General features: G+C 34.8%; 1 protein-coding gene across 2 annotated transcripts in view; it reads left to right on the top strand.

Moving 5' to 3' along the window:
• Positions 1–26667, top strand: part of EXOC5 (exocyst complex component 5) — a 58791-nt gene that overhangs the window by 2549 nt on the left and 29575 nt on the right. For both annotated transcript variants that reach the window (XM_072838695.1, XM_072838696.1), the window contains exons 2-6: positions 16191–16285; positions 16929–17076; positions 18841–19035; positions 23619–23683; positions 26346–26374. In XM_072838695.1, the coding sequence (XP_072694796.1) occupies positions 16191–16285; positions 16929–17076; positions 18841–19035; positions 23619–23683; positions 26346–26374 (532 nt within the window). The remainder of the gene's footprint in view (positions 1–16190; positions 16286–16928; positions 17077–18840; positions 19036–23618; positions 23684–26345; positions 26375–26667) is intronic.

Here is a 26667-nt window from a genome sequence, read left to right as displayed (position 1 = left end):
CATCCTGATTTTAATGCACTGCTGAGTTGAATTCTGCTTTCATTTCCACATGGAAGAAGAGGTTAAATTAATACAAAATTATGCTTTGAGTCCATGAAGTTTCATAACTGTTAAATCTATTTCTTTAAAAATCTTATTGTTGAATCTATGAGACTTCCTTTTATAATGTAAACACACTCATACAACAAAATCAAACTCCAAGATATTTCTTCATTTGGCAGAAATGATTTAATAACAGATGATGCAGTTATTTTAATCGTATATATCCCGGAGATTGACCAGAATACCTTCAGAGTTTCAACCCTCGATGACAAATTTTCTGAAAGTTTCTATCCCCCGTGTTTCTAAATTATTATCTCAGGGTGGACATTGTAAACAGGCATTCCTGTGTGGTTTAGATTATGTTCCTTACATATAAAATTATGTTCTCCGCATATAAAAAGTGGCTGGGGTAATAAATTCTTCTGTTGTCACAGATATTTGTCTCTTTACTGCACGACTAAGGACATTATACTTCTCTCTCACTTGATATTTTTCTCTCCTGTCATTCTTGAAGTCTTCTTTTTGGGCAGGCTGCCTTTATGGTAGAGTTCTTTGTTAACCAGGGTCAATTACCCATTCATTCAACAAATATTTGTTGAGTACCTATTAAGTTCAAAATAAGGTGCCAAGATTAATGAGGCTGCGTGTCTCAAAGGCATGCCATAGAATAAGTAATCCTATGAGATGTGCTACAAAAAAACCAATATGGTTTAGAGACTAAATAATTTTTGGAAGTGGGCATTGTTTGTTTTGTTAGAGAGTTAAAACATACCTTAGTATATTAAAGTTTCTGAGAAGTGTATTTCCCAAACTAGTTGACCATGAGACTTCTATTTTCAACTGCTTAATTTAGTGAATTCCATGGAACATATTTTGGACAATGTTGAGTTACATATAGAACCTGCCCTTACTATTAAATATGGGGAGAGTAAAGATACATAACTGTGTACACTTGAAATAAAATTATAGCACTTTATCTTTGACACTTTATATGAGTTGAGAGGATGGAAAAAATTATGTCTAGAAGTGGGAAGGATTAGGAGGTGGTATTTGAATGATATATAAAGGATCTTAAGATTTGAGTTAGTGCAAGTGGGTGGAGGGACTTTCTAATAAAGCAGACATTAAAATCTAAGACATAAAAGGAGGTAAGTATAGATCCTTGAAGCAAGGGAAGAGTTCCACTTTGGTTGGAGTACAACATGCATGAAGAAGAGGAATGGCATGAAAGGTAAATTGGGGTTTAATTGTGGAGATCCTAAATACCAGGATTAGGAATTTGAGTATTTTCTTTCCTGTAATTATAGGCACTTTGATAATTGTATTTGAGGTCAGATAATTTGACTATGGTAACAATGGGTGTTTGGCTTCCAGATTAGAATTTAAATAGCCAAGAACACATTTTTGCACACAAATATATTTATATTTCTTAGATTTTCAAACTAAGTTACGGAAGTATTTAAACAGTTACTGAAAAAAAAGAGTGCTATTGTTCAATTAACTAGCTAAATATATATGAACAAACATGAAATCTACAAGTAAGGACCATCCTTTTACTTTCTAGTTTCTGAAAGGCTACTTGTTTTAGCCATATTAGCTGTTAGATAATTGTGTGTGGAACCTGGCTACCAATTAATTAATATTCATGTATTTGAGAAAATATGTTCATTCACCCAACATTTATTGAGTACTAGGATAGAAGTCATCTCGAGTACTGGAGTTAAAAGATGGATTAAGTTAAAAATCTGGTTGGAAGAACGAAAGGAAAAGAACTCTGTTCTCTCAGCACTCTACCACTAGTCTCAGTACTTCATTTCTGACACCAAGGGTGTGGGGATTTTACCTACAACATTTCAGTTAAGTTTTCCAGCAGACACTGTCTGAGTGTTCTACAATTCAATTCAATTCTGACACTGTCTATCTAGAGTTAGCATCAGATCCCACAAGTTAAGGGCTCAGTACAAGAAGTATACCCACACTTCAGATACCAGTTGCAGTCCAGGTTGTCACCTGTGCTTCTGACAAACTAGCTATAAGTTAGAGTTCTCATGACCCCTTCCTTAGGTTCAATAATTTGCTTGAACAGCTCACAAAACTCAGGCAGTTTACTAATTAGATTACTGGTTTATTATAGTGGATATGACTCAGGAGCAACCAGATGGAAGAGATGTCAAGGGCAAAGTATGAGGGGAAAGAGTGTAGCACTTACAAGCCTTTCCTCAGTGCGTCACCCTCCCAGCATCTTGATCTATTCAGCAACCTGGAAGCTTTCTGAACCCCACGGGGTTCAGGGAATTTTTTTTTTTTTTTTATGGAGGCTTCGTCAAATAGAAATAATCAGTTATTAACTGAGTTAATCCAGGAGTAGAGGGACTTCTGATTATGCTTGATCTTTCTGGTGACCAGCCCCCATCCAGGAGCCTTGTTGCTTTAGTAGAACAAAGGACACTTTGATACCTAGGAAATTACGATATAGGAGCTCCATGTAAAATGTTCTATCAAACCACATCACTTAGGAAATTACAAGAGTTTTAGGAGTTCTGTGTCAGGAACCAGTGTCAAAGACCAAATAGTAGAATAAAAGATGTTCCTAGTACATTTATCACTTAGGAAAAAACAAAGGTTTTAGGAGTTGAGTACAAAGACTAAAATATATTTTTCTTAAAATATACATTTCTTACTATGGTTTCATAAGGAGATATATGTTAACAGATGATACAGTGTAATACGAGTACTGAAGCTCTTTGTGGGATAATTAGGAAAGTTTTCATAAAGTAATGACGTATAAATTGGTTATTGATGGATGAGTAGAAACTTTTCAAGCAGAAGGATGTTCCAAGACAGAGACAGAAGTGACTAATTTTTAAGGTGAGGTGGTCAGGAAATACTGAGAAGAGATAGGGCCTTAAAAAAAAAAAAGAAGAAGAGATAGGGCCTATGTAAGCATGTTGTAGGCATGTGGAGTGGTGGCTGAAAGCAAGGCATTGGGACCACAGAGATCGTCTGGGAGAATCTTTGAGAGACTTACAGTAATGCTTATGGGGGCTGACATGACTTTTTTTGGGGGGGAGGGAGGAGTGGAGAGGCAAATAATTTTAATGTTGCTATGATCTTCAGTGGGGAAGAGATTGTTAGTTGGGAAAATATGGGCATACCCTACCTGGCATAGTTCTTGTCATTTGGTAGGTAGTACAGAATTGTCTATTGATTGATTAATCTAGGCAGGTAAAATTCTGACCTAATTCAGTGGGAACAGAAAAGACAGGAAATTTGGGAAGACATTTTTAAGAAGGATCTAAAGAATTTGGTTACTGAGGAGTTAATTCCAAATTTATAAAGTTGGGAAAGTAGGTGGTGATTCAGTAACTATGACAGAGAAAATAGGAAGGACCCTTTCAGGGGAAAGAAATAATGTTTTCATGTTTTAAAAACTATATTTTAAATTTTTAGTAAGACATCCTGGTGATAAAGTTGAGAAGGCAGTTGGAAATATGAATTAGTAACTCAGGAAAAGACCACAGCTAAAGATAGAAATTATCATGGGAATTGTCATCCTTTGTGGGTGCAGTTTAAGACTGGGAATATGGATGACATCTCTTAAACTTTGTCCCTTACTATTTTGTAATCTTTGAGAAGTTACCTAACCTTTTTGTACCTACTTTTTATCTGTAAAATGGGGATAGTAACTACCTACCTTAAAGGGTTGCTTTGAAGATTAAATGAGTGGATAAAATTAAAACTGCTTAGGAGAATGCTATTAGAGTAGTAACTTTTTAAAGTTAATATTCATAAGTGGATTGAGAAGAGGACTAGATTGAGAATAGGTCAGGGAGAAAAAGCCTTCCAAGGAGACTATAGGAAATAATCCTGGAGGGAGGAGAGATTACAATTGGAGAGAATTACAAAAAGGCGCTATGGAAGGTTGTGTTTTTCCAGGATGACCACAGATCTGATATCCTCTAATGTGATACTGACACTCTTCCCATAAAGAGATAGGGTCCACGCTCCCTTCTTAAATTTAGGACTATAACTATTAAAAGTACAGCTTATGTGATTTCCAAGGTTAGGTCATAAAAGCGACATGCTTCACCTTTTGGTTCCCCCTCTTAGAATCCAGCACTATGCTCCATAGCCCATTGGGAGAATCAAGGCTTTCTGCTGACTGAACTCCCAGCCTAAATTAACATCAACTTGTTAGCTTGAAAGTAGTTCTTTTTGTTCCAAGTTGAACTGTTTCAGCAAATGTGACATGGAACAGAGAGGAGATTTCTACACATCCAAATAGCAGATTTGTAAACAAAGTAATCATCATTGTTATTTTAATCCACTAATGTATTGGAGTGGTTGTTATATAGCAGTAGATGATTGCAACAGGGGCTGATCAACTCCTTATCTACACCAATATTTAGTTGGCTTCTACCACTCTCAGAGTGGTGCAGGTAGAGCAAGATGCTTAAAGAGTAATGGGTTTACATTTAAGTATTTTGTGTTCTGAATTCTCTGGTCAAACCAACCTGGTAGTGAACTTTTGAAATGAACAAATCTTTAAGTTGAAGATTATTGACTGTGCGTGTATAATTAGTGTAAAATACTGAGTCCCTGGTGTGCTCAGGAGTTGAGTGGTATGTAGTTTAAAAGTTTATGTATATTTTAAAAATGTGTGCTAACTTTTCTGATGCTACTTTCTTTCCTTACAATTGAAATATGAAAATAGTGTTAACAGAATGTAGTTAATTATATCATATATATACATTTTTGGTTACTAAGGATATAATTAATCAAAAAAGTGAATGATTCTGGGGTGCCTAGGTGGCTCAGTCAATTGAGTATCCAACTCTTGATTTCAACTTGGGGGTGGCAGGCTATGTGCTCAGCAGGAAGTCTGCTTGGGATTCTTGCCCCCCCCCCCACCTCACGTTCTCTCTAACATGAATGAATTTTTAATAAAATTTTTTTTAAAGTAAACAATTCCTTGAATCCATTTGCTTAATTTTATCCCAGAGGTATTTATTAGATGTGTGTAAAAAAATTTTAATGTGTAAATTTGTAAATATATTTAATTTGATTTGAAATGCTAATGTAAGATTTTGTTAGATACTTTAGGTGATAATTTTCATGATCTTTTGTATAATTTTAAGAAAGAAAAATTTCTGATTAGAATACTGGTTTAATATTTTGACAAGACTTAAATGTCATTGCTTTAGCTACGTATAAAAATGAGATGAAGGGACTAGAGTAAGTTGTTATTTAATGACCATTGTAGCTGTAAAATTTTTTTTTAAGATTTTATTTATTTTAGAGCGGGAAAGAGAGTGTGAGTAGGTGGAGGAGCAGAGGGAGAGGAACAAGCCGACTCTGCCAGGCTGAGCACAGAGCCTGAAGTAGAGCTTGATCCCAAGACCCTGAGATGAGTCAGACGCTTAACCTACTGAGCCACCAAGGCACCCTAGTTGCCCCTGGGCAACTTTCAAACTAATTCTGTGATTCTCTTGACTGGTATAAATATCCAGTATTTCACTGTCAAATACTACTTTGCTGTCAGAAGTGAGATGTTCTAAAGAGATTTTTGCATGAGAGAATCTAAAATACTTCATAAAATTCTAAAATACCACCATTTAATCATCTTCAAAACAATCCTAATATGATTAATTGGTTAATTTTATGATAGTTTAAAGAGCTGGCATCCCCTTCAAGATTGAATGTTAAAATCGACTTTAAAAAAGTAAAACTATTCATCTCATAGTGTTGCAGGTGATTTTCAAACTTACTTTTGCCAAGTTTACCTTAGTTGTATTTAAATGTCCTAATGTGCTTTATCTTCTTACCTTTCCACTTTGCCAGCCTGACACAAAATGAAAATATTTGTAGTGCTTTAAATACTCAGTAAATGTAATTCGTCTATTTAATCCCCCTTAAAACACATAGTTTCATGAAAACCAAATCAAATGAGGTTATAAAGGAGAGGCTAAATGTAATAAAACTCACTTAATTCCAGTGCCAAAATTGCATAAGTTTCGTATTTGGTTTTCATTAAAATTTTGAATTTTCCAGAATTGAGAATGCCAGGTCTTTATTTTTGGAGACGGGGTGGTGGTGGTAGTACTCCCTTTTTGGTTTTGGATATATGGATCAAGGCTTGATTTTCAAGATCCTCTGCAGGGGATTTGGTCATGGCCCCAACTAGCAAGTGTTTGACTTCTTATTGTGGTGCTCAACATTATTTTGCTGACTACAGTTGGAAAGCAAGGGAAATGTATGACAGACACTGCCTTTGGTTTCAATTTAAGTGTGGAAAAGAGTAAAACCTAACAAAAGTTATTATAAGACAATAAATGACAATAATATATTCTGTGTTGAGATTTGAATTTTTAAGCTTTGTAGGGGCTTAAGAGTGAAGAAATCAGTATAGGTCATGTAGGGAAGAAACTCATCAAGGAGGAAATAGGAATTGAGCTGGGCTTTGAGTAAATATATAAAGGTGCTCAGATTGTTAAAAGAGAAAGAGTATCCTTGTGGGATGAGTTACCTGGCTATAGGTAAAGAACCAGAAGTAGCATAGATGTGAAGAGAAGAGTCGGATAGTGAAGAGAAGAGTCGGATAGGCTGATGGTAGTGTGGCTATTCATTTTGGGAGTAAAAAAAAAAAAAAAAAAATGGATAGATAGTGTAAGATAAGAACCTTAAAGGATAGATGTAAGGTTATGAACTTGATAGTTTAGAAATTGCATAAGGAAGTTTCTGACTAAAAAGCAGTGTTTTAAAGATGAGTTTGGCAGTGGTATGCACAGTAAATTTAAGAAAAATACTTTAGGTAGTATTTGAACCTATGGGTTAGTTGGTTTAATAGGACACAAATACTTCTTTCTGAAATCCTCTGAGTCTTATTTTATTTTATTTTATTTTATTTTATTTTATTTTATTTTATTTTATTTTATTTTATGTAGGCTAGGGGAAAATACTAGTTTTATTGAGCTTATGGGTGGTTGTAACACATTTCATTGGATCTATTTTTGGGAAAGATGCCATAAGAAAATATAAAGGTTTAGTTTTCTCAAAGAGACAGTGTTAAATTAGGGATGTATGTTTCTGGTCAAGGGCTTAATGTCTTAACTTTTAATAGAAATGACCACAAACCCCATGTTTTCCTTACAATCAGTAGCATTTGTAAAAAAAAACAAAAAAAACAAAAAAACAAAACCCAAAACGAAATCAGTTTAACAGACCAATACAATAATCAATTATGTAAAATTGAACTTAATATGGTATTTTAGTCTATAGTGCATATTTCTGAGGTTTTTGTTTTGTTGGAGCAATTTTTGCTTCTGATTACTATAGTAAAATAGAAGGTTAAGGATATAACTTTGTCAGGTTTGTGAAATTCTAAGATTTGGAGTAGAATTGTTCACAGGTATCTTTGAGAATCCTTTGGGGTGGCTTGGTCATTTGGAAGTCTTAAAATCTGTTAATTTGGCTATTTTTCTTATTGTAAATGCCTTTGCAGCAAGGGTAAGTTTTAGCAAATTATTGGGATTTATTTAGTTTTATAAGCAGAAAGAGTTTTGTTTTGCTTTTTTGGAACTTTCATTCCATTGAGAGCAGTAGCTGATGCATCTTAAACTCTTTTGATAATTTGATTACCTTTGAAGATAAAACCTGCACTTTGCTTCCAGGACACTGTTCTCTCCTGATTTTTCTTCCTCCTCCTCCTACTGGTCCCTCCTGCTTTGCCTCTTTTGTTCAGTCCTTTTCCTCCATCTATCTGAATGTTATTGACGTGCTCTTCTTCCTAGATGTCTTCTAGTTCTCAGATTTTAAATAACTCTAAAATTATATCTAGCTCTAGTTTCTTCCCTGTAATACAAACTTATTTTTCTGATTTTATACTCTACATTTTCAGTTAACTGCGCATCTAATCTAATAGGTATTCACAACACATCATATGCAAAACAGAAATTGTTTCCTCACTCCCTCTTTCCATTTCTTTCTAGTCTTGGTAAATAACACCTCCCACCATTCACACAGTTGTTCAGGCTGCAATCTTCCATGAGTAATCATGATTTCCTTTTTAAATTTCTTCCCACATCCAATCCAGCAATTTGTATGAATACATCCTTTAAAATGTGATGACCCTGATCATTCCTTAGCACCTCCATCAGTATCATTTTCGTCTGAGCCATTATCATTATCTCTTGACTATTGCAGTGTTGCAGGTTGAGTTCTCTGAAAAGCAGACTTTAAGACTGAGTTTAGTGTGGAGAATATTTACTAGGAGGGACCCTTGGGATGAGTATCTGTGAAGGGGCAGGGTAAGGATGCATGATTGAACCTATGGAGGAATAGAGTTACAGTGCTGACCCATTGACAGTGTTGTTGGCCCTAGTAGGGAGTTCTGGAACAAAAATGAACTGTCAGAGTTGTCCTGCTTTGGACCAAAAGTGGTTAGGCCTTTATATCCCTGTCTTAAGTATTGCTAGACCACACTGGGAAAGGTATAACATTGAGTGAGTTGGTTCTCTGCAGCTGAGATGATCCCAGAGAATACTGCCAGCTGAAGGCTCTCTGATAGGACAGCACTGCTGGGGGCTAGAACAAATCCCTTCTTGAAGGGAGGTCTGGATAATATATCACTGTGTCCACCCCAGACTACCCATGTGCCACTAGACTCCACTTTTTCATATACATTTGGAGCAGCTCCTCTGGCATTCCAGTTGGGAGAAAAATTAGAAGGTTGGTAGGATAAACTATGGCTCCCACTGTTGTGGCTGGTTTCAGGTTACAACTGATACTATTCTGTTTCCCTTCTCTGCTCTCCATTCTAATACCCCCTTACCTTCAGCTAATGCCTCTGCTACTCTTGGTGACTTGACTGGTTACCATACCCTTCTTAGGCCAGAGTTGCTATGCTTGTCTGTGTACTTTCAGAATTGTCAAAGGAATACCAAGAGATCTCCATGAAGAGATCTATGTGTCACAAATATTATTCCTGCACCTATTATATAATAGCAGCCCTGCCTCCTGATGAAAATCAGTTGCCCTCTGCCAAAGATGGTCACTCCTGTTCTTGCCTTTATCTGCTGGATATAAGCAGCCAAAGTGCCCAGGCAGCATTTGTAGCTATAGTTTAATAGGGCTCTTATTATATTCCCAAGTAAAGTGATTTTTTGCCTTTGGAGACCAAGACCTCTAACTCTAGACCCCAGAATTGTAGGAATAGCAAGTACAAATTGAGAGTCCGTATAAGCAGGACCACTTAGGCTTTTATGCTTTGTTCTCGGACTCATGTTTTTCTTGTGGGAATACAGCATCATATAAAGGTTTTAAATTCTGAATATATACTGCATTTTGGAGAATAGTGGTCCATCTTTATAGTTACTGTCTCTGAACTGGCACTTCAGCTGTGCCTCCAGTAGGCTGTTCCATTGCCCTATCAGACTGCTAGCTTCTGGGTGGTGTGGTTTGCAATATGACTAGTGGAACCATGGTCACCTCCTTTGCTGTAAAATGAGTCTTTTGGTTTCAGGTGGGATCCAATGCCACAGAAACACTCCTGAGGAGAGGCATACCCAACTCAAATGTTTCTATTCTTGTCAGAATGAATTACTTGTCTAGAATGGAAAGGAACTAATGTAACCAACTTACCACCACATGGTTGATTAGTCTACTTGAAGGATGTGGCTGTTTCAGGGGCTTAGAGTTGGTCTCTATCATTGTTAGGCTAGATACTCAGCTTTGACAGTAAGGATCAGCTTTTGTAAGTAGGACCTCATGCTGTTGGGGCCGTGTTGTCTCTGTACTGTATTCTTTTGTTCATGTCCTCAGTATGCTAATGCTGGGCAAAGGCTGTCTGATGTCAACTGGCTGTCATTTTGTCTGCTTGGTGGTTTGATTCTTCTTCCATGGTAGATAATCCTGTTGTGGGGTTAACATATGATACAAAGATCTTCACACTCTGTGCCCGCTTACATGTATCTCCACATGCCTCTCCGATTCCTCCATCAGTCTTCTAATATATTTCTTCTCGTAGCCAGGCCCTTTACCATTGTCTATAAGTCTACATATGTATCCTAACCTAAGATCTGTTCTCTGTCCGCCTAAAATAATGACCAGGTGTATTTCCCAAAGTCTTGCCTTTTGAGAGAATTTTTTTTCTTCCCACCGAATTTCAGGGTCACATCAGTGAGATTTTAATTGCAGCTGCTGTACATTTATATTGGTAACCACATGCCTAGCCAATTCTCCACAAGCCAGGCTCAGACTTTTTCCTTCTCCATCAGCTGATTGTAGAAGATCCCCCATAAGGTTATACATGTTAATTGAAAGAGGGATGCTAGCACAATAATGGTAGAAGACATGGGAGTTTGGGCTTCGGCTTATGTAGTTTATTTTCTAGTTCTGTTCCTACTTAATTCAGGTTTATCAGAATCAAGCATGATTATTATTAGTTCCTCAATACACTTGACATAATAACTTGATGAGTCTATTTGAACCCACCGCGTGCTGTATAGTTCTGGATACATCCTCTGTGATTAGGTATCCTGTCTACCAGGTCCAGTAGCACACTGGGAATTATTTCTCAAAAGATCTATAATTCTCTGCTATAGATGACATGGTCCTGCTTTATTATCCAGTGATTTGTGTTGTGATTATCCTGCTGGGGCTTGCCACAACTCTACTTGACATTGTTTCCCAATACTGATACCTTTAATACTTTAGTAAACATTGATTCCTTTAATACTATAGGGTCTGTGAAGTTGTATGCCCCAGATAGCAGGGTTGGTTGTTTGGCCCCTGTTTGTGCAGAGAGCCCTTTCCTGCTTTTGTGTCACTTGTTGTATATGCCAGAGCATGTGTGCTCTGCATCCAGAACCTGGAAAGGTCTATCAGGTGGTGTGTCTTTCTTTGTGATGGAAGATGCAAGGTACAATAATTGTCCTTTACTTTGGGTGAGATGTCCTGGCATGCCCCTGACTACCTTAAAATTTTACTGGTTCAGTGTGCCCTTGAATCTTTGTATAGTATATAAAAGTCTCTTAAGAAGATGTATCTTGCCAAGACCCCTCCAATAGTGTCAGTTACGTATGATGGGTCTGTAAGATGTTCTGCAGAATGTTCACATTGTACAGATCATGTTTAATAGAGATAGGGGAGTTCACAGAGTCTTGAAGCAAAACTGCAAATGTATACCATTGTCAGTTCAATGTGACTGAACTGTCTGATCCTCTTATTTAATAGGAGTAGAAAATAATGTATTTGCCAAACCATTGGCCATGTACCATAAGGCTGGGAGATACTACATCTGGCATAACAGATGTAATAGGCTATTTTTTGGTTGATTTTTGAGATAATCGCCTTCTAGGATTTGTCTGATTTCTGTAAGACCCAGACTAATGAATCAAATGAGAAAATTATGGGAATGTCACCACAGCATTCTTTAGATAAGGGGTTGGCAACCTTATAGCCCATGAGATAGATACCTGTTTTTAAAGTTTTATTGATATACTGCTGTGCCTATTTGTTTACTTATTGTCTATGGCTGCATTTGTACTATGACTACAGAGTGGAATGGTTGTAAGAAAGACTATAAGGCATATAGGCCTAAAATACTTACTCTCTGGCTCTTTAAGAAAAAAAAATAGCTGATCCTTGTTTTAGAGCTTTAAGAGTTGTACTGAATTTTGTCATTCCACTTGGTTTACAACATTGAGTAAGGGCAATTTCAGAACCTTCTTGAACTTCCCCACTATAAAGCTCTTACTATAAAGGACCCAATTTGGAAGTTACATCAGCCAACAGATGTGTCTATTGCTACTACATATTTGTAGACTGGGGAAGTGGCCAGTAGTTGGGCTAATGGTCCCATTGGATCTTGGCTAGCAATCTGTTTATTACTTGGTTCCCATATGTCCTCACTGTCTTGAGTCCATGATGCTTAAAGTCAGTCAAGTTATCAGTATCAGCTAGGACCTTGTATACAACAGACCTCAAAATGTTTGCCTGTTCCCATTTCCCCAGTGTACAGTTAGTTACTCAAGTATATGGTCATAGATAGCTATTTTGGGAAGGAAGAGTAGAATCATTATTGCATATATTTGCTAGCATGTTGCAGAGTTCTTCCTTCTGGCCCTTTCTTCAATTAATAGCTGGAAGTATATAATGATACATCCCTACAGGACCTTGATGCAAGCTCTGGACTCTGACTACCTCTTCTGTGCCTCATCTACAACTATTCTCCCCTTTGCTCACTCTGCTTTAGTGAATTTGGACTTTTGGCATTTTCACATACTGTTTGTTCTCTGTACTTGGAGCATTCCTTTCCTACATGGCTTACTCCTTAACTGCATTCAGGTCTTTGTTCAACATTTATTTTCTTAGAGAGGCCTTGCCTGATCACTTTTACCAAAATAACTATAATCAATCATTCTATCCTTTTTAGTTTTCTTCATAGTTCTTATTTACCGTGAATCTGTTCATTTGTCTGTCACTCCCTTTCCTGACATCCATAGGGGTAGAGATTTTTCTCCTGCCTTGTTTACTGCTATTTCATATAATGGCAACATGTAGTAAATTCTTCATGAATATTTCTTGAATGAAGGAATATTGTATTTTGAGAAAATTGAAATATTTCAAATGAAAAAATGCATATTTTTTACCATGTTAATATTTGTTGATGTATAAATTTTTGGACATATCATTTAGTAAAATTAGCATATTGAAATTGATGAACACTATAAATTTCAATGAAATTTAGTTGAAAATTGCAACTACTGAATAATAATGAAATTAATAACATATGAGAACTACGATTATTAAGTATGCATATGTAAAAGTTAAGGGAAAGGAACATGATTACTTAGTAAAGTTATTTAATAAGAATATTGTGGACTTTTGGAAGAGCTGACTACTTCCTAAATTAATTTAGCTTCTTTTTTTAAAAAAATTTTTATTTATTTATTCATGGAGAGACACAAAAAGGCAGAGACAAAGGCAGAGGGAGGGAGAAGCAGGCTCCCTGCAAGCCCAATGCAGGACTCGATCCTGGTTACCCAGGATCAGGCCCTGAGCCAAAGGACGACGCTCAACCACTGAGCCACCCAGGCATCCCAGTTCAGTTTCTTTTAAAGAAAAAGCTCTGGATTTTACCAGAAGTGAAAATTCGGACCTCTGAAGTTAGATAAATCTGTGTGACTTTGGATTAAAGTCAGATTTAGTTAAATTTCTGAGTAGCTCATTTTCTAAAGTTTTAAGTAGCTCTAAACATAAATTCCTTTCTCTTGAGTCAAAATTCCCAATTTATATATGCAAGTCAAGAATTGGTAGACATCAACTTTTGTCTTGACAGAAAGTGAGTAGAGAGAGATATGATTATCTAAATGATGATATGCTTACAAAATGAGTTAATTACATTTCAGAGGTCTAAAACTTTTTTTGTGGGATATCTAATTCATTCTTAGGATTTAATTCTCAAACATGTCAGTGCATAGATAAATGATTTTTTAATAGCTGGCAATCTTGTTTATTTACTGTGCCTTCATCCTATCAGATAGCTTTCCTATAACGGAAATTTTACAAGAGAAACCAGATTAATATGACTGCTATTTTTCAGTTATTCGACCACGATAAAAGAGACTTTTATAGGTAAAATGTAGTCTTTAAGATTTTTTTAATACCTATGTATATTATTTTGTGTTCTTCTTGAGGTTTACTTTCTTTTTTTTTTAGCAACTAGTGATATTAATAGTCATAAAGGCTACATGGTTTTCTTATATGAACAGTTTGAAAGTTGATCTTGGATCCTATGTATATAGAAAGGCATGTGACAGTGTATCAGTTGTCTGATAAAATTATTGGTTTTCATTATTGGTGGGTCTTTTGATTAGAATGTTTATAAATAGAAGTTTTAAAAGTCATGGTCAGTGATGTTCATGTACCTTCATCTGATAGTTTTCACCTTTTTAGCTTCACCTGTTATGCTTATCATCTAACTTTAGGTACAGGGAACTACTTGTAGTTTCCTATAGGTGACATTCAGTTTTACATAGCAGTCGAACAGAACGATTTAAATCTCAGCTCAGCTTCTGTTATCTTGGGTAAGTAATTCTCCTAATCTTAGTGTCCTCATCATAAAGTGGGGATAAAATAGGCCCTCCCTTATAGGTCTTATGAAGAGAGTAGTAAATGAGAGAATGCCTGTAAAGTGTTTATGTGAGCTGTTATATTTGTTGGTACATATTCCTATTTTTATTATGATGGTTACTCATAGTCTGACTGAAATTCATCCTCTCATTCCTTCTCTCACATGAGACTGGTGAAGCATTCTCTCAAGTATCAGTGTGATGATGAAGATAATGATAAAAAAGAATAAGGTTATTATCTATTGGCCTTAATTATCACCTCTCGTTCCTCCAGATGAGGTTCTTGTGAACCAGCCCATCTTACTTCTGAGTTTCTGTAATAGGTTAAGTTCTATCTTCTCTTTCCCTAATGGTCTAGAAAAATATTTGTTCCATTATTGCCTGGCTGATTTTTCTTCTTTCTTCTGGTCTCATAAGTGACCTAGCATAAGTGTTAGGTCCTCAGAAAGTTTGCCTGATGTAATGCCTGCTTCTTTGCAGTCTTTTATCTCTTACTGTCTTCCATTATCTCTGTTCCTGTTGTATAGTGTTAGATCTAAGACTTTTCCTTCCCTCATATTTATTACAATTGTAACTAATGTCTGTAATTGTTTAATGTTGGCATCCTTACATAGAAGACCGTTTCTCTGAGGCCTTGCAGGAACCCTGTCTGTTGACTTGACATCTATATTCTTAGTGCCTACCACTGTGCCCAGAACATAGCAGTTGCTCAGCAAAATTTGCCGAAAAAATACCCATTTCTATTGCACAGCTACCTGTAGAGGTAACATCTTAGCAGTGTTAATATTAAAATTTGCGTAAATTCTTAATTTTACTTATCAGATACAACTGCATTCTTTATAATTTTTCCTCTGTTAAGCTGTGAGTTTCTTGAGGTTGCAGTTTTCTAGTATATCTTTTTAATCCAGAGCCTATCAGAATGTTTGGCACTGGAAATTTTATTGTTCAGTGAATGTTTATCAATGAAAATATGTTTTTAAAATATGATTAACAAATGGAAAATTTTGCAGATAATAAGAATTCAAACTGGAATCACCACCATGCTACTAGTTTAAGTAACACACTAAGTGGGAGGCAATATTTGATAGCCATTTGCAGTAAAGAAGGTAATATGAAAAATACGTAAATTAGTGTGTGTATTCTAAAAAGTTCATTGTCAGCTAATGGTGAATATTTGGAAATTTAGTTTCTTGATTGGGTCTTCTAATAGTCTTTTTTTCATAATTAATGCTTTTTCCTGAGAAAATTTAGAAAACTGTGTCCTGCTTTTTTCATCAGTATTATATGGGAACATTTTTTCTCATTGCATTTAATTTTTTCAGTCTGATTTTAATAGGAACATAGTTTTTCATCCTTTAAGTTTGTCATAATTTTTCAATAATGGTTTTATTGAATATATAACCTATTTTTAGGTATTATATATAATACTCAGTGAACTTTCTGCAGAAATTGTTGTATTCATATCTGCTTTTTCCTTAGAATTTTAAAAGTAGAATTACTGAGTTAAAAGGTTTGAGCATTTCTAATACTGTTGATGTTACCAAATCATTATCTGTTGCCCTCCAAAAGTATTGTATCTGTTCATTTCTAACAAAAATGAGGGTGAAGAAAATTTCAGTTTACTCTCTTGTATTGCAAAGTATAATTACTAAAACCTTGTTAGTGTGTGAGGTTAAAAATAGTGATAATTTAACCTTATTTGATTACTAGTGAGGCCACATATATTTCATGTTTCTTGTATGTTTTCTATAAATTGTGTCCTTTGCTCATTTTTCCATTGAGATATTCTAACTAATCACAATATTGTTCTAATATTTTAATATCCTAATTTTAATTAATTTGTTTATTGATTTTTAAATTGAAAAAGCTTTGTACAATCTAATAATATCAGTGTATTTAAATGGTAATTTAATTCCATTGTAAGCTCTCACATAATAGAACATGTTTCATTTTTGCAAGTAGCATTAAGTTATCTTCTATGAAACATTTTAAAAGAACATTTATTTTGTAAACTAGGAGCCTTTTGTAGCAGATGAGTATATTGAACGACTTGTGTGGAGAACCCCAGGAGGAGGCTCTAGAGGGGGACCTGAAGCTTTTGATCCCAAAAGGTGAAGTAAAAAAAAAATTTTTTCCCCGTAGATCCAGTCTAGTACAAATTTGTGTTTAGAATAGAGGTGACTATTGAAATTCCTTCCAAGGTTTGTGTAAAGGGATTTTAGTTAAATACTTGGCAAATAAAGACACAAGCACTGATTTATTTTCTCTTATATTTCTTTTATTTTAGAGAAGGACTTTAACTGGTGTGAGGGTAGGGATTATATATATAAGAATTTCATATTTTCTCCAATTTGTAATTAGAAAAGATTCTTATATCTCTAAAATAAATTCATGTTGAATATGTTGATTTAAGTGTAGTTGTAAATCAGAGGAACAGAAAGTCACTCTTCCATGGAATGCACAATATTATTTTTATGTATTTTATAAAAATATTTTTGTACTTCATGTATATAGATATATTTTTATCTTTTTGACTATTTTCTATAGAATTGGTTTCTATTCTGGAAGGTAGTAGAGATCCTGGGTGAGGTTTTCAATCTTGTCAAAGATAATCCCTAGGATGCTATCAAGAAAATTAACATGATCACCCCTACTTCAAGGAATGCTTATTGATACTTTATTATAAGTGAACTGGCCAGCTCCTAATGATTAATCATAGATGGATTGATACATACTCTAATTTTCCTCTGTTAGGTTATTAGAAGAATTTGTAAATCATATTCAAGAACTCCAGATAATGGATGAAAGGATTCAAAGGAAAGTAGAGAAACTAGAGCAACAGTGTCAGAAAGAAGCCAAGGAATTTGCCAAGAAGGTACAAGAGCTCCAGAAAAGCAATCAGGTAAACATTTAAGCTGTGAATAATATATACAGGTTATAATATCTCTTTATTTCTTTCCACTTAATTGAGTTCTTTAAAAATTCTAGTCAAATAATAGTAACTGTTGAGGTTTCTTTCAAATGTTCCTATCCTTAGGGAAAAGCATCAGTGAATTGTTATCAAGCACTCTTAGCACTGACTTGCTGTTGATCCTTGATTTAGAATCATAGTACTCCCTTCTTAGGCTAAAGTAGTATGTAGTACAGTCACAGTGCAAACTTTGAAGAATGACCCTTTAGCAGATCTGCATTTTTAGGGGTTCATGATTAGCTTGGATATTTAAGTAGTGATTTGTATTCTCATTAAGCATAAAACAAAGTAATACCAGAACACCTATTACTTCAATCCAATTTTTCCCTAGTCTGGGAAGTTTTACAGAAGTCATGGAGTATATGCCCTCATGAGAATTGTGGTATAACTAGAGGAGAGTGGATACAGAACTCTTCTTCAATCCATTTTGGAGTAAAATCAAATTATCAGTATGGTTCTGGGGTAAGTAGGCCAAATTTCTTAGCTGTTCTTAAGTCCTAAACTGAATCTGGAACCTGTGAACCCATTTTACAGCCTGGGCCAGATCCTGGAACTTGATTGCCATTTATAAGTCTAGTTCATGGAGTGATGTTTAGCATTGCTGCCTCCCAGGGGCTGTTTTTCCTTAGTGTTAGGGATTAGCAAACTGATTTCTGCTCAAATGTTATTTGATTTCCTTCACTTAAGTATATATATGGCTGTGAGAAAATATTTAATAAAGTGAGTAATTTATGTAAGATAGAGAATGTGTTTTAAAGTAGTTAAAGTGATAGATTCCAAATACTTCAGTTTTCTCTTGGTAATATATAATAGTATAAATAGTTAATCTATCAGGTTTGGAGATAGTCTGCTCTGCCACTTACTAGCTATATAATTTCAAGCAACTTCCCTGTGCTTCAGTTTTTTTCCATCTATAAAATAGGCTGTTATAAGGAATAAATAAGTAAATACGTGTAATATATGCTTAGAACACTCTGGCACAGAGAAAGTCCTTACTGTATATTTGCAGCTCCGATCTCTCACACCTCGTAAAGTTAGAACAAAAGTGCCATACTGAATTATCAGCAATTTTGGTTTTGGCAGTTCTAAGGTATTCATTGTACATAATTTTCAAATATCACAAGACAAAGGAGAAGAATATGTTAGGAAGTATTGTACCTTTGCCTTTAATTGAATAATTGTTATAGTTTTTATGTTTTCAAAACTGGGCAAGAACCATCTTACCTTATTTCTGATTCTAGCATCGTTCTTCAAATATTTAAAATAAATTTTAAATGCTCTGTTTTTAAGTAGTGCCTTTTATTTCTTAATATTTTTGACTCCATGTAGTAGCAAGCAAATTGTTCAGAACACTACACTGGTTCCTTTGATACTTAGTTCATTGTTTTCAGAATCAGTGTTTAGGATTAAATGGTACTGGGAATATTGTTAAACAGGATACTATTTTATTGCCCTAACAAATGTTCATGTTAAAATATTATTTTAATAGTTAAGGATATAAAAGTGTGCAAAGGATTCAGATCATGCAGTACTAATGGGCATAAATTGTTTTTGTAGTTTAGCTCACATATAACTTCTATTATCTTTAGTTACCTAAGTTACAGTAGAGATGAGATTGGGGTCTAGTTTTGATATGAATTCACTTGTAAACTGGGTTCTCTGATTGTATTTTATGCTTATGCACATTTTTCGTAGGTTGCCTTTCAACATTTCCAAGAACTAGATGAGCACATCAGCTATGTAGCAACCAAAGTTTGTCACCTTGGAGACCAGTTGGAAGGGGTAAACACACCTAGACAACGGGCAGTTGAGGCTCAGAAATTGATGAAATACTTTAATGAATTTCTAGATGGAGAATTGAAGTCTGATGTTTTTACAAATTCTGAAAAGGTGAGCACTGTTAGAAGGATAAAAGAAAACTGCATCATTAATAACAACGTCCAAATTATGAGCTTCGTTTATTACTTTCCAATTATTACTTTCAATTCACCAAGTAGCTGACTTATTAAAATTTTTATTCAGAAATGTGTATTAGTATACTTACCTGCAGATAACTGATGAAGTATGTATATTCAGATTTTTAATTTGATAATTGGAAATTTTGTTTATGAAATTATGTGTGTTTTGAAAATGCTGAGGTAACTGTACTAGTAAGTATTTCTTTTCTGTAGTTGACTTTTAATATTCACAGAATTTAATAGTTCTATTCCATTGAGTGAGGGGGTGGCTTGACCTAAATCACTAATAGCCTGAAGTATCTTTCTGCACAAGGAATTCAGAGCTCCTAATTTCTATTATTTTAATAAAGAGCTCTTATAAAGAATTCAAGCATAGTTTGGACCAAAGAAAATTGAAAATTCTGAATTATGTTAATCCTTTTCATAGCACTTGTCACTTAATACTTGACTAAGGGTATATGGTATTGGCTGTTCTACAGTCTTGAAAGGTTATTTAGATGACTTCCTTCCTCCAGGGATGAGGGAATCAAAATGCATGAAATAAATAGACCTTCTTTTTTTTTTTTTTAAGAAATTATTTATTTATTTGACAAGGACAGAGAGTACAAGTAAGGGGGGTGGCAGGAAGAGGCAGAGTGAGAAGGAGAAGCAGGCTTCTGCTGAGCAGAGAGTTTATGGCCATGGGTCTGGATCCCAGGATGCTGAAATCAGGACCTGAGCCAAAGCAGACACAACCAACTGAGCCACCCAGGTGCTCCAAAAATAGACATTCTTATAGATAGTATTATATACACATGGTAACATTGTGGACTAATATATGAATACAGTCTCCCTGGTTTATTCCAAGTTTACTCCATGGACTGGTTTTGATAGTGGAATGTTAAAAGTTAAGTATTGTTGAAGTTTACTTTGAATTAAGCAACACATTTTTGTGAGTAGGAACTATATGGGCTTAGCATATTTTAAATAATGAGTTTAAGCAATTGTATTTATAGTATAAAGTTGAATTGACAATATTAAAAACATTGTCATACTTAAAATCTTGTAAAATGGTGGCAATACTCAGCTTTTATTAGAGTTATGTGATTTTTAAGCATAAGAGTTAAATATATACATACAGACATACACCCCACAACTTGAACAGTGAACTGTTTTTCAGGATAGTTAATGGAATGCTTTTATTTTATGTTTCCTAAATATACACATATATATTTATAATATAAAAGTATGTATATTATAAATATGTTTTAAACATGAAAAATTATATATAATTTAAATTTTATAACTTGGATTACCTTGGATTATACCTGTTGCATTATGTAATTTATATATGCTGTTATAAACCAAATCCAGATATTTTATCCAATGTGAGTTGGCCTGTTTATTTGAATGCAGCTCAAAGCAGCCAGTTAGGATCTAGAGAAAAAAATATTTTAAAATTGACTGATCATACATATTTTTAATCTGATTTGTATTGCTTGTAATATTTTACATCATGAAATTAAGTCCTTTACACTTTCATTTAAACATTTTAATTATCCTCAGGTAATTATATAGTTTTTGGTATTGTTACCTCTTAAATTTGGGGTTTTTTTTGTTTGTTTTTGGTTTTTATTTTTAAATGTAAATGGACCATGCACTTTATTAATTTTTTTTCCAGCTTTTATTCATCTATTTGAGAGAGAGAGAGCACAAGCAGGGGGAGTGGCAGGCAGAGGGAGAGGGAGAAGCCGACTTGCCACTGAGCAGGCAACCCAGTGTGGGGCTCCGTACCAGGACCCCTAGATCATGACCTGAGCCTAACCACCTGAGCTACCCAGATGCCCCAAGTTTTGAGGTTTTAATTGAAAGAAAAAGTCTTGGGATCCCTGGGTGGCGCAGCGGTTTGGCGCCTGCCTTTGGCCCAGGGCGCGATCCTGGAGACCCAGGATCAAATCCCACGTCAGGCTCCTGGTGCATGGAGTCTGCTTCTCCCTCTGCCTGTGTCTCTGCCTCTCTCTCTCTCTCTCTCTCTCTCTCTCTCTCTGTGACTATCATAAATAAATTAAAAAAAAAGATTTAAAAAAAAATGAAAGAAAAAGTCTTAATATTGCAGGTTCATTCACTTGGTCACTTAGCTATCTATAATTTTTGAGGTATAAATATAAATTAACAGTTTCAGTGAATTCTTCTTCATCTCTTCTATATTCCATTTTCTTTCATCTTATATTCCCTTTTTTTTTCTTAAGATTTATTTATTTGAGAGAAAAAAGCATGCACACATGCAGGGAGGAGGGGCAAAGGGAGGGGGAGGGAATCTCAAGTAGATTCCCCACTCAGTGCAGAGCGAGGAGCCTAATGTGGCACTTGATGCTGGGCCCAATCTCATGACCTGGAGATCATGATCTGAGCCAAAACCAAGTGGTTCAACTGACTGAGCCACCCAGGTGCCCTGTATTCCCTTTTTCTTATTTTCTATTCCTTATTTCTCCAGTTGTCTTGTTTTTCTCTCATGTTTTCCATAAGTTTTGGGTTATTGTTTGCTAATTATGAATCATTATTTTTGTCTTGGTACTATCACAGTTAACTGCCCTTAGGAACTCATATATGATAATTGCTAATTGTCAGATAAACTTCTGGCTATCTCAATTTCTACCTTGCCAAAGGAAAGAAAAGGCAAATTAGCCACATAGTGAGGGAGGTGTGTGATAGTGGAAGGAATTGGAATGAGATAAGATATCAACACATCATCTTCCTGCTCCATAGTCATTTTTGTTTTTTAAATCTTTGCTTTTCAGAATCTTTTAATTTTCTTCCCTAGAAAAGACCAGTTTTATAGCCATAGTATATATTGCCTCTTACCTCTATTCTTACAAAGTATGTTAGTTGTTTTTCTCCTAGAATCACAGCTTATTGTGCTTCATGTAGATCATACATGATGACCCTAATTATCTTTTTTTTTTTAAGATTTTATTTATTTACTCAGACACACAGAGAGGGGGGGGGGGGGGGCAGAGACACAGGCAGAGGAAGAAGCAGGCTCCATGCAGGGAGCCCAATGTGGGACTCAATCCTGGTACTCCGCGATCACGCCCTGAGTCCAAGGCAGATGCTCAACCACTGAGCCACCCAGGCGTCCCAACTCTAATTATCTTTAACACTGTTTGCTAGCATAAGTGGTCTATCACCGCACTCTAGATATAAGCAAATTATTAGATTATGGACTTGACAACTTCTGTACTTACTATAGTTTAACTGATAGATGACCTTAAGAACCATTGTGCTTTAAATGATTCTTACAAAATAGTTACCTGTAGAAATTCAATGAAATCAAGTGTTATTTGTTACTATATTCCTACTACATTGAAGCAGAATTAACAAACAGCACATCATGGGGACTTCCACCTCTTAAAAGATCAAGAACAAATTCCTGATGGAAACAGGACTGGCTGTGGACCAGGCAGGTCTTTTCTCAAGGGGGATATTGGTGAGAAGAAAAGGATGGACATTGCTAGTCCAACTAAATGGCATGGTGAAAAGTGATATTGCAGTGGTACATGTGCAGTAGGATTGAGTGAGTGTTTGATAACTGAAAATGACAGTAACATGCTGATTGGGAAAGAAGAAATAACTGAACCGAAATGCTAACTATATTCACTATTGTTTGACAACAGTGATATCCTGTCTTTGGCCCTGCTGTTATCCACTGTTGCTTGCTAGACTTCACATGATTAGAAAGATCTAATGTTTTTAGCTCTTCCTTCATGTTCTTAAGAGTCTCTTTTTATTCTTTAGCGTAAAAGAAAGCGGGTGAGCATAAAATCAGTTACTGAAAGTGTGCCAAAATAAAACTCAGTACTTATGTGGCATTTTAAAAAAATGAATATTATATAACTCCCTACACATTAGTGTAAGTTCAGTCACACATTTGCATTTTAGGAACTTTAGACCCTTGGCCTGAGTCCTTTAGTTCTACAACATAAATAAGTACACACGTTTCTGTACCATGTTTCATTCAGGAGACTTCATATTAAATTTGTTTGATCTTTGCTTTTAGAACAAGTTTTATAAATTTATGTATTTATTAAATGACAGGTATTTCTGTTGTTTTATGCATTTAAAGTGAGATACATGCAGCAATATGATTTGAATTATTTTCATAAATCTTATTTGTCTTTTTTGGGTTCATAAACCAGAAGAGACAGATACTCTTGCCTTCAGCAAACAATGATTTGAAATTTTTCCAAGTAACCTTGAACTGCAGGTTTCATTGGGAAGAGACTGAGACATTATAAAATCACAAAATTTCAATACCAGAAAGATAGATGTTTATGTTTTATTGACTCATTATTGGTGATATCCCAAATGTATTTCTGCTCCTCACAAGGTTTTATTTTTGTGGATTTTAAAAGAAAATTGTTGGAGGGTCTGTGTACATACATAGGGGAATATAACTGTTTTCAAATACAGAAATATTTTTGATATGCATAAGGGCTTTTTTTTTTTTAATTATTGCTTTCACTTATTTTTGAATAGATAAAGGAGGCAGCAGACATCATTCAGAAGTTGCATTTAATCGCCCAGGAGTTACCTTTTGACAGGCAAGTTTATTTCTCAAGAGCTAATTTGGATATATGTTATAATTCATAGATAAAGTTGTGTTTTCCCTCTGTGGTTTTGCTTATTCAACAAGAATTTATTCAGTACCTCCTTTGTACAAGGTATAGTATATTAGAGTTGGTTGAAAAAGTATGGTCTTTTAATATCTACCTTTAATGATATACCTTGAAATACTTTGGATCCTTTGCCTTTCTTCTAAAATTGCTGAAGGAGAATCATGAAATTTACAAAAGTGATATTTTGAATTTTCATTTTTTGGACTTTGATAACCTGAGTAGGAGAGAACAGGAAAAATTGAAACGGGGTCATTCAGCTGCTTTTTCTTATATCTAGGTGAGAATTCTTAAACTTTGGGGTTTTAAACACTATAGCTGATGAAAGCTATAAAGTTTCTTCAGATAACTCAGATACACACAGATTATTATATACATACAGATTATTATATACTTCTTGGAATTTTAGACTCTTAGCCAATCCACAGACTCCTCCTAGGGATATCAGGCTAAGGAACCCTGCCTTAGATGCAAAGCCCTAGCGCCATTAGCTAAGTCAGGTATTAATGGTTTTATTTTAAAAAGAAACTTCATGGAGAAGGAGATTTTTTTCAGGATTTCCTTTAGTCAGTAGAATGTCAGACTTTTTAATAAAATCTTGGTAGTAGAAGTTTCCTTATGTGAATGTTTGAAAAATTAAGTCTTTTCCTATAATAGACAATATATCTATTATTAATTAGTAGACAATATATCTATTATTAATTTTGGCAGTACTTGAGGATCCTTGGGTGCAGGTAGAATATAAATGGATTGCTATACTTAAAACTAGCAGTACAAACAGAATGAATTCCCTACCCCCAAAATAGATCTTATTTTATTCCCAAATCTGAATTATCATATAGAATTAGCAGTAATGGTCATATATCACTTAGCTATTGCTAATAATCTCATGTTTTCCTGGCAATATGAGTCATGATTTTTAATGAATAGTTCTGTTTTATTTATTAAAATATTATACTAGGGTTAGAAAAATTCTTATATATTTTATGAAGAAATATTAAGTCATTAAAACATAGTTAAATCGGAAAAAATCTTTTGGTATATTGTTACAATTTATTGAAGCAATTGCCAATGTTCATTAATTTTGTTTTAAAATATATTTTGAGGGATACCTGGGTAGCTCAGTCAGTTAAGTGTCTGCCCCAGGGTCCTAGGATCGAGCCCTGTGTCAGGCTCCCTGTTCAGTGAGGAGTCTGCTTCTCCCTCTGCCCCTCCCTTGCTTGTGCATGCATGTGCTCACTCTCTCTTTCTCTCCAATAAATAAAGAAAATCTTTTTATATATAAATAAATAAAATCTCATATATACATAGATGAAACAAATTAGAAATGGGATCAACAAAACAAATATTTCAATGTATTGCTGTGTCCTCAGCAAGAATTATCATTCCCATCTCCTTTGTTTATTAATTGATTTCTAATATTTATATATTTAAATTATTTCTAAACCTAACATGGGGCTCGAACTCACAACCCAGAAATGAGAGCTGCATACTGTACTGACTGAGCCAACCGGGCACCTCATGAGTAATGATTTTTAAAGTCACCCGCAGAAACTTCTCTTTATTTCATTTCAGAGTTGGACCATTTATTTAAGTGGGTAAAATATGTGGCTCACAATAGGTGCTTGATAATTATTGGATAATTTCTCCATCCTATTCTGCATATACTCATCTTCTTCCACTTCTCAGTTATATACTTATTTTGCAGTTTTGTTTTTCTCTACCAAGCCTTGGAATTGGATATATATCCTGATTAGATTTAATTTTTTTCACAAAGGTCATTATGGACTTACATCCACTCTCTTTTTCACCATGACTTTGATACATAAATTTTGTATAACTCTATAAATTTTTATTACCTTCTTTATTTGTCTTTGCCATCTCTTTTGCCAGTCATTTTCCTCTCTCCAAACTGATTGTATAGCATCTCTCAACATTAATTTTCCATGTTGTACCTTCTCCCTTGATAATTAAGATTTTAAAATTTCTAGTGTATGGTAATATGTGATATTTTAGTTTTTGAATTTGCAAAGGTTGAATGGTAAGTCTGTAAGACACATTGTTGGGTCCTTTTATGGCTTCTGTTTTATTTTTTATATACTTATTTTATCATTGTTTTTCTTTTAATTAACAATAATAGAATTTTATATGAAAAAATCCCAACAGAAGAGGCAAATAGACAAGTATCAAGGAATTTAAAATGTTAGTGAATATAAGTCGGGACAACTCATTGCTGGAGCTGGTGGAGTTGTTAATGCCTCATTAAGAACTTCTCCCTCTTTAATAACAAGTTATGGTCATTCAGTGTGAAGTTTGTAAATGAGAACCAGCTACCCACTCTGAATTGCCCAAATTCAGTTTTGTTACCTGGCCTGCTTACTGTCAGTATTCTTTCCCTTCTTGCTGGCCGCCAGCCTGCCTGCCTGCCTTCCTTCCTTCCTTCCTTCCTTCCTTCCTTCCTTCCTTCCACCTTTAGTACAAAGGGTTTGCTTATAGCCTCCAGACCCTTTTCCCGCTTTTATTAACATCTTAGATTACTATGGTACATTTGTCACTATTAATAAGCGTTATCATTGATTTTATTTTTCAGATTTTCAGAAGTAAAATCCAAAATTGCAAGTAAGTAGGGGTTCTGTTTATTTAATAGTTTTAAATAAATGATAAAGATACTTGTGTAAAAGAAAAAAACTAAAAGGAGATATTGGAAACAATGTCATCCTCCCACCCCATCCCTGAGTTTGACTCTTCTTCCTTGAAACCATCATTACCAGTTTCTTGGGTATTCTTCCAGAGTATGCTTTGGATATACAGGAATAGGACATAAATCATGGATGTATATGTAGAATTTAGTTTTACTGTCACTGGTTATTTTAAAATAATTGGCTAGCATACCGTACAAATAGCTTTATACC

This window comes from Canis lupus, chromosome 9 (genome assembly GCF_048164855.1).
Source record: "Canis lupus baileyi chromosome 9, mCanLup2.hap1, whole genome shotgun sequence".
Taxonomy (NCBI): Eukaryota; Metazoa; Chordata; class Mammalia; order Carnivora; family Canidae; genus Canis; species Canis lupus.
The sequence above is the reverse complement of the archived record's forward strand: the minus strand, read 5'-3'. Positions and strand labels throughout refer to the sequence as shown.